This window comes from Solea senegalensis, linkage group LG14 (genome assembly GCF_019176455.1).
Source record: "Solea senegalensis isolate Sse05_10M linkage group LG14, IFAPA_SoseM_1, whole genome shotgun sequence".
In the NCBI taxonomy this organism is placed as follows: Eukaryota; Metazoa; Chordata; class Actinopteri; order Pleuronectiformes; family Soleidae; genus Solea; species Solea senegalensis.
This window is the reverse complement of record NC_058034.1, coordinates 1,423,976-1,436,916: the sequence shown is the minus strand read 5'-3', so window position 1 is coordinate 1,436,916 and position 12,941 is coordinate 1,423,976. Positions and strand designations below refer to the sequence as shown.

General features: G+C 40.3%; 2 protein-coding genes across 13 annotated transcripts in view; both read left to right on the top strand.

Annotated features, from left to right (window-relative positions):
* The window catches only part of mcf2l2 (MCF.2 cell line derived transforming sequence-like 2), a 70,882-nt gene extending 64,320 nt beyond the window's left edge, over positions 1-6,562 (top strand). For 8 of the 9 annotated variants that reach the window (XM_044044778.1, XM_044044784.1, XM_044044780.1 and 5 more), the window contains 3 exons: positions 956-1,071; positions 3,450-3,523; positions 5,623-6,562. In XM_044044778.1, the coding sequence (XP_043900713.1) occupies positions 956-1,071; positions 3,450-3,523; positions 5,623-5,687 (255 nt within the window). In that variant the 3' untranslated portion in view covers positions 5,688-6,562. The remainder of the gene's footprint in view (positions 1-955; positions 1,072-3,449; positions 3,524-5,622) is intronic. The other variant, XM_044044782.1, reaches the window with a different exon arrangement.
* Positions 6,563-10,318: 3,756 nt separating this feature from the next.
* ect2 (epithelial cell transforming 2) overlaps positions 10,319-12,941 on the top strand; it is a 28,671-nt gene continuing 26,048 nt past the window's right edge. For all 4 annotated transcript variants that reach the window (XM_044044668.1, XM_044044667.1, XM_044044666.1 and 1 more), the window contains exons 1-3: positions 10,319-10,677; positions 11,505-11,666; positions 12,365-12,444. In XM_044044668.1, coding sequence (XP_043900603.1) covers positions 11,534-11,666; positions 12,365-12,444 — 213 coding nt within the window. In that variant the 5' untranslated portion in view covers positions 10,319-10,677; positions 11,505-11,533. The remainder of the gene's footprint in view (positions 10,678-11,504; positions 11,667-12,364; positions 12,445-12,941) is intronic.

The window sequence follows — 12,941 nt, the reverse complement described above, 5'->3', positions numbered from 1 at the left end:
ACTCAAAGTAAATGTTAGTGCCAAATTTGAAGAAAATGTCCCCCAAAGATGTTCTGGGACCTGGAGATGTTCCTGCAGTTTCTTGTTGGTGTTTTGTGAGGTCACAGTGACCTTGACATTTGACCACCTATTCTCAGTTCATGCTTGAGTCCAAATTAACTTTTGGACCAAATGTGAAGAAATCGGCTTTCCATGAAATAGACAAACAGTTATGTCATCTTTCAGCATCACCATTCACCGTCTCCCCTCCACTCCTCCTTCACATTCCCCACTCTTTCGGCAAAATCCTCCTCCGATCCATCTTAAAGACGACCCCGCTGCTGTTTAATAATTGCCCGTGGACGTGCGCCTTGTTAGCGGCGGACACTGATGACTTGACATTTAAGAAACGAGGGAGGAGAGACAGATTAGGGGAGGAATATATCTGCACAGGTCTACAGGGTGTGACAGCCTTTCCACATTCATTACAATCTGTGTGGTGGACAGGAGAAAGACACACACATGCACAGTTTTAAAGAGTGTTTGTATGTCTGTGCACCAGTGTCGGGATGTCCCGATACAACTGGCGTTTAGATTTAAAAAATGACCCGCGTCCAGATGAGCATTTCATCTTTGTATCCATGCTAATAAGTAAACCTGCATTTTTCTTAAGGTCTCACTTTCTGCCCATCCAGACTAAAACGCATCCCATGTTTTTAATCTGAAATTCAGACAGTAGCGTTTTCTAGTTTATGGGATTTTTGTAATTCAATGAGGATGTAGATGCAACTTCATGCTCAAGATGATGGACAGTTAATGGTTTCCAAATGACAAATGAGGAAATGTCTATCACTTCAACTGCAAACGACATGTTTTGGGCCACAGCTCAATAACTAATATTCAAAAACCCAAAAAACATCTAACAGGATAATATAATGAATGATCCACAATAATGTTGTTGTGTTTTTTCCTGCAGGGAGACTCTAGTCGTTTTCGGGTGCAGCTGACGTACGAGTCTCGTGAAGCGCGGGACATGTCTCTGGAGCCGAGCGACCTGGTCCAGTTCCTGGAGGAAGCTGAGGCCGGACAGTGGTGAGTTCAGTGTGAAATTGATCAGCTCGTTTCGAGGTTTGGTCGCTGTTTAAACACGTGTTTCCAACTGAAGGTGTGAGAACACTTGCTTCTCAGCCTGTTCTCAGTGACGATGTCAGGCTCGCTGAACACGTCTTAGTTTCCATTTTGAATGGTGGAATATTTAGATTTTTATTGCCAAAGCAAAAGAAGATTGTACTTTACCTGTTACTGAGTCCTGAGTCTTATTACTTATTACTATGTTTTTGTTTGGTCAGCATGTTGTTGTATAAATCTGGGATTCTGAAAGGTACGGTATGCTGGGTTTTGCATTATTGATCAATAATTCCATATATCTTTGAATTCAGTTACCTGATTATGAATGCATTGTTTCTTTGGTCCTCTATGACAGTAAACTGAATACCTTACCTTTTAAAGTTTTTGGAAACTCTGATTGACATTTTTCACCATTTCCTATCATTTAATGCACCAAACAACTAACCGATTAATCAATAAAAAAAAATCATCAGATTAATCCATCATGAAAGTCACCAAAACACCAAACAAAAAAAGCCAAGAGCTATGACTAGTCTACAGTCATAGTGTCGTAATGTAACAAAGTACAAATACTAACTTACTTTTAATCCAGTACGTTTCCTCTAACTATCTTTGTTACTCAAACCAAATACAATCAGAAGAAGAAGAAGAAGAGTTGGCAATGGTGTATATTTATATAGAGCTTTTCTAGTCTTGATGAGCTGCTTTACACTTTAGTTTTGTCATTTACAAAGACACATAGACTAGCAGAGCCCGGTGTTGAACCCACAACCTTCCAGATGGATGATAACTCGCCCTACCACTGAGCTACCATGACTCAATCCTAACTACTGAAAACATATGTATATTTTATATCAAGAAATGAGTTTAAGTACACTAAATGTCTTTTACTTAAGTAATATTATAAAAGTCATTTTCTGGTAAGATACTTATTAAGGTTCTATTAAGGTTCAAGTATTAAGGTTCTTTATACAAGACATGACTGTTGACCATAGAGAAGTTCACCGTGACAGTTCTGCACTGCCACAGGCCATTATGTGAAAGTTACACATCAATGAAACGTTTCCAAGGACGGTTTCTGTCGTTTTAATGTGATATATGTTCAGTTAGTGTTAGTTTAGTGTCGATCAGTTAGTTATTGATAATATAAACAAGATCAGGTGCAGCTGTGCAGGTGAATCAGAGCAACATGAATGGATATGTAAGGATGTTTGTGAAGAATTCTGTGTAAGACAAATGCTCCACTTGCTTTTGAATATTCTCATTTGTGTATATTCCAGCCTGAACAGAAAAGTCTCCTGTCAAACATTTCTGTGGGTTTTTGCTCTAAAAAACGTCTGAGTCACATTTGTCTCCTTGTCACATGAGGGAAATGAAGAATTCATGAGTGCACGCTCTTTTTCTTTGGATCAAAGTTACCGCGCAGACGTATGGCGCTGAACAGAACTCAGCCGACGAATTGTGCACAGCAGTGTGTGTTTGTGTGTACAGATCAACCTCCGTGCAATGATGTATTTTCTAACACACCCGTCCCCACAGTGGGTTGCACCTTCTCCAGATTTAGGCTTTTATCTCACACCAACAGCTCACACACACACAGACACACACGCGCCGCCTGTGTCCCAGGCCGTGTGGGTGTTCTCTTTGCAGCATGTGTTGTGCTGTGTTTGTATAAGAGCTGAGGATGCATTAGTACAACCGACCACGACCCGTCAACCCTGAGTCACAGTGAGAGCAGAATAAAGACAGAATGACTTCACTCAGGTGAGGATGTGGAGGCTCAGGTGGAGTCTGAAGGTCACACGCTGCAGGTTTGATGATGTGAGCTGGAGCTCTGGCTTTAAACTTTATAAAACTGAGTTTTAAAACGAACAGTGATGGATGAAGCGTCCGGTGACGGAGACTCGGCACCGCAGAGAAACACAAGACTCACTCGTCTCTCAGCTCATGTCCAGGTGATGGCGTGAGACTACGGCCCTGAGACATGCTCGCGTTTTTAAAACCTGACGTTTACTTTCTATGAATATGGAAGTGTGATGTGTTTACATCCCAGTGGACAGAGACAGAAATGTGAGGGAAGGGTTTAAGCAACATGAAAGATACATGAGCAGGGGATTGAAGAATGTGCAGGTTTTTCATATTCACACACAAATATACAGAATAAAACAATAACAACACAAGTAAACACAAGTAAAACAGTAACAACACATACAATTATCATACAATTGAAATGATAAATTATTGAATCATAATATAGTTATTCAAGTGTTTTGCTGTCATTACTTTGGTCCTTTGAGTGAGTGAAGACTTCCCCGTCCTTCATGCTCACATTTTGTTTCTAGGTTAGTGAGGAACCTTTTGACAGAAGAGACGGGGCGTCCTCTGTCCACTGCCCTGCAGACTGCTCCTGAACGAGGTCACTCATCATCTCACCCCTGGTTCACGAGACTAACCGCCTTGCTGTAGCAAAGCCATCCAACCACTCCACCCCCCCTTCCCTCATTTCCTCCCGCTCTTTTCCTCCGACATGTTCAGCTTCTCCCTCGCTCTACCACTCACTCAGGAATTGGGCGGGGTCTCGGGCGAGACGCTGCTCTGGGAGAGGGAGGGACTGTTGGATGGAAGGATGGAGAGCGAGTGCTTTGGCTTGTTGAGTTGAATAATCAGAGCATGATGTCACCAACTGCAGAACATTCACTCCACTATGGCTGCTACTATTACAACTACTCTCCTTTTCTCTCCATGTGTGTGTGTGTGTGTGTGTGTACACTGTGTGCAGTCATATGTTAAATGTATCATTTTCAGTCTGATATGAAATCAATGATCATCTGATTTAGTCCACATCACAATACGACTACAAATGCAGTAGAAAAACAGGACAAATGAACTGTGACTCCGAGGAGTTATAAAAGAAACCGCCACGGTCCAAATAGAGAAGTGACTGTATTCCTCTGAGATGGATGTTCTGAAGAAGCACATTTAAATGTAGTTTAGATTTCAGGCTCATTCTGGATAAACTTTAAAACTGTGGCTCCCAGCGATAATATTTTCTCCTCGCTGGCATCGTGGGGAAACTGTTCAGATCCATCAGTGACAGAAAAATGAAAAGTGGCTGTAACATGAGGAGAGCCGCTTTAATACCTTTACATTACCATTCTGAAACAAACCCGTCTCTACATTTCATCCCACGGGACATGAATGCATCATTTCCCCCTGACTAACTTGATTAAAACTGTCACATCAGTTTCCTTTCCGTTCACAGACTTTAAAATAATCTAATGTCAGACTTGTATATATCAAACTCTGCAGTTACAACAGTGAAATAATAGCAGTTGTTATTTTAGAACAAGGGGAGCAGATTTATAGAGTGTTTTCTCTATAAATGTCCCACTGTCATTTAAAATCCATGTCCCAAGGTGTAATCTCAAAATTAAAAATCTGTGTTCCCAGATTTAATCCCAGGATATAAGAATCCACGGGTTTATTATTAATACTTAGTTGACAATCTTTCTTATTAAGTATTTTTGCATCTAAATTTCTGTCTTTTGTTGACTCACTCAGGGGCGTGTCCTCACTCTGTGTCCAATCGTAAGTCGTTTAGGAAATTTTAAACTCTGAATCTTCTGTGCTGACGTGTTCAGCGTTTGGTTTAATTAGAGAACAGCCACTCCTGGGTTTTCTACTCTGTCTTGAACGTTCTTGAGCGATCTCTCCTTTTTCAAAGCAGCTTGGCAGCTGATCCTCAAGATGTTTGTCATGGCATCGCTTGTTTACTTATGAAATTCTCTCCTTCCTCTCCCTTTTATATTTGAATTCAGAGTTTTGTTTTGGATTGAATCCATGGGCAGGACAGGACACATTCCTGTGCGCTGCCATTTACTCTTTTATATTTTATTTGGGTGACGCTGTGTCCGCCAGCCTGTGGTGACCGCCCACATCTGCCTTCTCTGTAATTCTTCATGCATTTTCTGTCTGATGGACACTGAATGCCTCACAATTACAGTATACAACACAAGTGAGTACACCCTAGGTCACTGAAATGATTGTAACATGTAAACATGTTCATTTGGAGCGCAGACATGTCTTGACTGTTCCCCGACCATTTCAGTTGCTCAGAGACTTGGGATTCCTGTTATTCCAGAGGACGTTAAACACATTTTAATGTAAAGTGACGACCGACTGAAACTGTCAAGAAAAAGAAACAGACTTTTTAATCTTTTGTAACAATTGTGGTGACAAATATGGTATTTGTCATTTTTCTACCAGTTATTATGAGCTGAATAATTTAACATCTCAGTGATTTGTGGGTGTTCTCAGTTTGGTTGTATACAGAATGTCCTTTATTCTGTTTTGCTTCATTGTTTGGTTCATGTTTTATTGCTGCACTCCTGCAGGCTGTGCTTCCTCTTGTCTTAAGATTATTTTTAAAACATTTGAATGCCAAGTTCGAGCACATGTTGTGGATATGCATTACTCTGTCGCAGCTGACATGACTGTTTTGTTTCTTTCTCCCAGATATCTTCAGTGATCTGTGCACTGCAGCTCTCTCCAACTCGGACGAAAATGAAGCCAGTTTGTGAGGAGGCGGGTCTCAGGACAGTGAATGCATCACAAACGTGACTTTTGACTGTAGTTTTTCAACTGGAATTTCTTAAGCTGGACTTAAAAATCAACAAATATTTGTTTTTTTCTACTTGTAGTTCTATTTGACTACAAATATGGCTGTAGTCATTTTTAAACCACACTTTTTCAAATCTGTCACTGAATCGATAAAGCTGGAACCCGTATGACGCCTGAACGCACCATGGGAAAGCCATATTAGACGTTTAATACAACCATCTGTCGTCTATGGAGACTGAGGACTGATCAAAAGGTGGATGAGTTAACATTACAGACTGTAAAAAGCAGCAGCTGGTCATCTGAGATGTTAAATGATGAAGTGATTGACTGTGTGTGCTGGTTGTGAGCAGGTGTTGGCATGGTGCCCCGTTCTGCTGCTGCTGAACTGAGCTAAAACTCCACAATCTGCCTCTGCTGCCTTTTTCAGTCACTTCAGATGCTGGAGATGTTACAGCTGCTTCGGATGCTTCTGCTGCTTCAGCTATGTCAGGTTTGAAAACACAAAGACACTGGAACTGCATTCTCCAGGAGAACCTTGACACGTGTCTTGCTTGCCTTTCCTCTCCCTGATAGAATATGTAACATTATCTCTTTGTCTCTATTCTCAACCAGCTGGTAAGTCATCTGCATAAACTGCTGAACGACATTTATCTTATACTCTTCTCTATAAACTGATCCATACATGGTTAAACACAGTTTACCATGTTTATCACGTTAGCACATACTGTGCTGTTAGACATCAGACAGACATTAGAGGTAATTGTTGTCATTTTATTTTAACTCAAGTACTGCACTATGTTTTAAATCACATCCATCACTGAGTAAAAAAAAACTTTACATTTTAAAATTTTAACATTTTAAAAAGGAAATTCACGCTCCAGAAACTGGCAGGGACAGGTGAATGATGAGGACAGGTGAATGATGAGGACAGGTGAATGATGAATAATGAGGACAGGTGAGTGATGAATGATGAGGACAGGTGAGTGATGAATGATGAGGACAGATGAATGATGAGGACAGGTGAATGATGCATGATTAATAATAATGACAGGTGAATTGGCATTAATTAAGGTCCCTGAGTGAGTGACATTTGTGACCTCTGACCCATTCTGACTGATACATGATGTGTTTCCATGTTTTATTTTGTCAGCACTTTAATTTGTAAAGGTTTGTCTTTAATCAAAAACAGTGTGAGATTTGTGTCCCTTGTCATTTTTTTACCTACACAAAAGAACCCCAACCTTGTTAAAAGGTAACTAAGTCACTTTTAAACAAGCTACTTTTTTTTTTTACTTCAACTTGAGTACATTTTTAGATACTAGTACTTTTACTTGAGTAGAATATTTCAGTACTCTTTCCACCTCTGACAGACATTAACATTACAATCTGACCAATGGATGCTACATGCTAACAATTCTTGTTCTTCTGGACATCAGTGGAGTCACTGTTTTTGTGCTGATGTGTACAGATGAGTGTTCATGTACAGTTCATCTCTGTAAAAACATTCTGCATGCTAATATACAGAAGCTGTATGGAAGCCTTCTTATCTCTATTTTTAGAACAATCACATTTGAGCAGGCTTTGGTTGCCTGAAGGTGAAGCAGAAGAACACAGTGACTAAAAAGATGCATTGGCAAACAGCTTTTTTCATTTTTCAGTATTCACTTGCCGATAGCTCTGAATGCAGAAACTCCAGTCTGGTCTTTCTACTCCAACTCCATTCTTGGTTCTCATGTCTCACTCATCATTTAAACAGTGAATGGTGAACGATAGACAGACTCTTGACCTAGATATCTGCTGTCTACACTAGAAGCTTCTATTGACTGCTGTCTAATGTATTATCAGCCAATTGCATTTGGCTAAAGCGGTAAAAAAACAGGTCTCAAGAGACTTTAAAAAATACCCTGAACCAAACTAATGCAAGCTTGTAGGTTTGGGCCTAGTTTCCCCACCAATATTTAAAGGGATTCTCCCAAAATTGTATTGTGGATTAACAGGTCCACCTGAAAAATGCCTGCTTTGCTGACCCCTGTTGCAACAGCCCTGCACAGATGCATCTATGCCATGTTTTCTCTCTGACTTCTTGTTCCCATGTGCACATTATGGGATTATCATGATGTTTTCACTGGCAGTCACTCTGAGAACACTCTGCTCTGTAAATGTTAGGCTGTGATTTTTCGGGGAAAATGATAATTTGGTTGTTTGTTTCCTAGGATCTGCTTCATCACAGCACTGTACAGTAAATGCCAACGTGGCATTACATAATGTGTGGATCTACATTTGCAGTTCAGCCTCATATTGTATATTTTTGTGGATTTCTGTGTGACTGCTGTGTTGTTGTACATTATTCTCAGTGTTTTCTACTGATGATGTAAATCTGTGGACCAGTCAGTGACGGACCTGAAACAGCAGCAGTGGATGGTCAGAGGTCCGATGACTCTCCTCCACTTATTTAGTGCAAGTTTATTTAGTTTTTTAGAAAACAAAACGATATAAAGAGGATAAATCTTCACCAGGCGACTGATACGTGTGAGAAAGTAACCAAGTTACTTTGGAGGAAAGAAACTAATCAGTCAATATGGTTAGATGGATGGATGGGTTAGCTGAATGAATGAATAAATGAATGAATGAATGAATGGTCAGATATTTGAAGCACCTTTACTGGTTGTACAGAAAACCTCCCATGTGTCTCATGAACTATCTTCATTCTTTGGCAAATAAACAATGTATCTTTGTAAAAAATCAAATCTTTATTGCTGTTTCCTGCTGCAATTTAAAATATAGAATGTATCTATAAGTCTGTAAATTGTACTCTGTCATTGTCATGTACATACATCTTCATTGTGTTAATATGCATTTACATACAGTATATAAATTTTGTTTTTTTTATTTTCAAAATGTATTATTCAAAGCTTTAAGAAGCATGTGAGGATTGATACGGAGGTTCTAGATGTAGCACTTATAAACTAAATAAAACAGCATTTCTTATCAATCATGTTCCTGTCACAGTTTTATTTTTGCCCTCTTCCAACTGACTTTCAAATCATTCAATTTGTTTGATCAACTAAAACACGATCCAAACAAAACTACTAAATTGACTCAATAAATCAATCAAATATGACTTGATTGAAACTTTGGGCAAAATACTTTAAACTGACCACGGCTTTAGTTCCCAAACATTGTCTCTAACCCACCTGTCTCACCTTCTACAAAAAGACAAAAGGTATGAGCAGTATCTGGCCTCCACAACAGCTGTCTACCAAAAATAATTTGGACCCCAGAATTGAAATGAGCAGGGAGTGCATTCACTTTCTTTTTACCCGGATTGAATCTTCTGAGCCACTGTTGCTGCACGTGATCATCCAACACTTTTCTTTACATTATCCTGCTGGAAAACAAACTTTTTCACTGAGCTGAAACTGTAACTGTTTTTAACAATTCCCGAGACCGGGATAATGAAGCTCAGTGAGGAGGGAAGAGATGAGACGCCTCGCTGTGTCTTGCACACACGAGTCGAGGGTGAAGGGTGTTCAGACGAGACCCGATTGAAGTGTGAGTCAGCAGGCGGAGAACATGCCGTCGGAGAAGAATCCTCACAACCTATTACTCTGATCTCACAGTTTATTCAAATGTCTTTTTCATTATCGTGAGTTCGGAGCTTGGGAGAAGAAATGAGAGGCGCTTCGTCACATGACATTTTATTTTCATGTTATGTGAAAATAAAATGTCATGTGATGAAATGCTTCTCTGACTCTGTGATCAGTTGCTCTTCAGATGTGATCGAGCAACTCTGTGTTCTAACTGTTCAAGGCCTCAGCTCCAAGGGAGAAGACTATCAATAGAAACTTATAGAACCATGTATATTCTTTCTGTATATGACAGTAACTTTTTAGATTTCTTCCACAGAAACAAACCGACAACTTCATGATCATATTATGTAAAGATGCTGTGTTCCAAGACCAGGTTAACACAACCAAAGTGAAAGTGGTGGCCTGGGTTTTGGCTACTTTAGACCTTGCAGGGTGCACCAAAAGGATGCAGTTGAATTTCCCTAAAATAATAAAGTTTTATGGTCCCCTTTTTTAACACATGTACCCTTACCTATTTATTTGAGTTGAACTCAAAATGTTTTGGCACCAAACTGGTGCCACTGACCCCTGAGGTAGTTTGGGACATTTGTTGGATTGTTCATTGGAAGAGACTTCAAAATGGATTGTTATTTAAATTTGACCTTAACGTGATTTATACCGGAAATTGGGTCCACATAAAAAATGTGATAAACAGTGAATCCCTGTTTAGACTGTTTTACTTGTATTTTTGAGTTCAATTTGAAAGAAAATCGATGCACTTCATCCGACAATTTGCATGAAAACACATGTATGTTCGTAAAATCAGAAGATGTTTCCTTTTCGCCATTGCTAGTGATTGAGTATTTCCGACAGTACGTGAAGGCATCCCGTCATTTTGGCAGTCCAGCTATGCGCGTCGAGATTTGAATGATCTGACCAATCAGCGGCCTCGCCGGGCGGAAGTTGCTGAGTCTTTTTCACTGTCGTCCAATCAGCGCGCGGCTTCGTTGTTGTCTTGCTTTTTGAACTGAGCTCTGTCGGCAGCAGGAGACTGAACTGAAAACTTCTACGCACTATTATGAAGCCTGTTTTTCCTATCAGCAAACTAAAGCGACCACTTTACGACAGTCTTTTCTCTTTTCACGTATAAAGACGAACATGCGCTGATTCCAGAGGCTTGACAGAGACCTGTTACGTATTTTGTGGAGATTGTGTTGAAGAGGAATCACCGGACTTTGTCCATAGCGCTGTGGATTCGTTAGCTCGGCTGCTAGCCAAGTTAGCTAGGGAGCTAATTCAGTTGAGGGGGTTCAGCAGCAGGGTGGACACCGAAGACTGACTTTTCTTTTATTATTTAAGCACAAAATAACTTAAACAGTCGGTAAGTTTTGTTTACTTAAAGTTTGTTTTTCTCACCAAACGAAACACGTTGACGTGAGTTAACTCCTGCACATGTAGGTAAATGGATCTGTTGCCCCAGAAAACACCTACTATTACTTGGCCTTGTGTGTTTAAGTAAATTATCTCGTGGACCTAATGATTCAGAGATTTATATTATCACGTGTAGTTATATGCTTTTCTGACGTTGTTACCTTGTTTTAGCAGTAAATGACTGAAACCTTTAGTCGATACAGTGACATTTATCATTCAGTCTGATCTGACATCAACTATTATTGATCCTGGGTGGTGCAGGTGCAGTTTTATGGCTGTTGTTATGCAAACTCATGCACTTTTGACACGTTTTCCAAAAGTTCCAGAATAAACTGTTGTGTCGTTTTACCACAGTCGTCACAGGTGTTTTAGATTCTCTATAGCTGCAAAGCCTGTGTTGTGTTTGACAGTTGTCACCATTTTGCTTTGTTTCCCTGTTGCTATACTCTCTCCCTCTGTGTCTCCCTGCCCTCAACTCTATGTGCCCCTTCTGTGTTTCCCTCCGTCTCCACTTCTGTGTCCTCCTTGGTCTTTCACTCTGGTCTTCCTCTCTGTGTTACCTCTGCATCTCCTACTGTCTCCCCTCTCTGTTGGTTTGTCTTACCATCTTCTCTATGTCTCCCTTTGTCTCTGCTGTCTCCTTTTATGCCTTCTTGTCTGTCACCTTCTGTCCCCTTCTGTGTCTTCTTGTCTCCCGCAACCATATCGTTTGTCACTCCCTCTGGTCCTCTGCTGCCTCCCTCGGTTGGTGTCATCTAACTTTTGATTTGTTTCCAGACAGTTTGGGGGCTCCTCAGCGTCCTGCCATGGCTGACACCAGCATAGTGACTTTATGTACTGCTCGCAGTCTCTTGGTGGATTCTTCAGTCTATGACTCAAGGATTGCTGAAACCACTCAGGACCACACGTTTCTGGGTCTGGCATGTGAAGATGGAGCAGGTCAGTCTGCACGATCACTTGTTCTCTCCTTTTTTCTTTTGCTAGGACTTGACACATCTTGCTGCTGGTGTTTGAATATAAAAATAAACAGCAGATATAATAAACAAACGCTTCAGTGTCAGTACAGATACCTCAGGCTTGTGTTTCTGAATCTGGATTTCCATCTGTGTTGAAATGAAAAGGCTGTTACTTCAGCAGAACTTTGCATTAATACCCCAAAAAGGCACTTGGAGTGGGTTTACGTTCCTGCTGAGCCATATGTTCACTTGTTCTCTACATGAGGTATGCAGGCGTTAGTGTGTGCTGCTGATGCATTTCCTGCACAGGGGTGTGTTTGTGTTTGAGTCCAGCGTGAGAAACCGGTTCAGTGAGGTGAACAACCTGAAGTCCTTTCTCCAGTATCATCTGGTCAAACTCACTCATACACTGTGTACTGACTTTATAATGAAAATATTGCCTCACAGAAGTTTAAATTTTTGGAAAATGACAAAATATCTTGATTTAAAAAACAAAAAAACTTAATTAAGCAGTGATGAATTATTTTGCCAGCCAAATAAATAGACAAAGTGGCATTTTGATTTAATCTGCATTATCACAAGACCAACAAACTTAATCAGTTTTTACAATTTAAAACAAGGTTGCAGAGAAAATGTGTGTGTTCCCTCCTCATTCACCATGTCGCTGTGTCCCTCTCTCAGATATGCTGCCAAAAGTGGAGACGAGGATTGTCCTGGTGGGAGCAGCAAGCAGAAATGCAGCACTGGTCAAAGCTTTGCAGGTATGACACTCCTCCATTAACCCTGAATGTCCACTGTGGTTCCACTGATTTCTTTTCAAGTGACAGGCCTTTATCACCTGTGTCAACATTGCTGCTTCTTTATGATTTGATAAGAAGGACATCTCTAGTCTATGAAGGTCAGCGAGCTTCTGGGTTAAAACATGATGATGATGATGATGATGATGATAGATGTGAAGTATTTTTTTCCCCCTCTGTGTAATTTAAATTCTCAGTGTTTGACCTTGGGTGTGAAAAGCATCTTTATTTACAAGAAAATGGGACATACACAGTTCTCTCTAGCACAGAACAGAGCCAGACGTGTTATAAAAATATAGAGCGTGAAAGAGAAGTTATTATGCCACTTGCACGTAGCTGCAGGTGACAAAATGTCTGGCTGTCTGAGTAGACGATAATAACTTTATTGACAAAAGTGCAAGCACATGATAACTTACTCAGACACAAACAAGGATGAGGCAAACAGTGCTGTGCTGTAAATA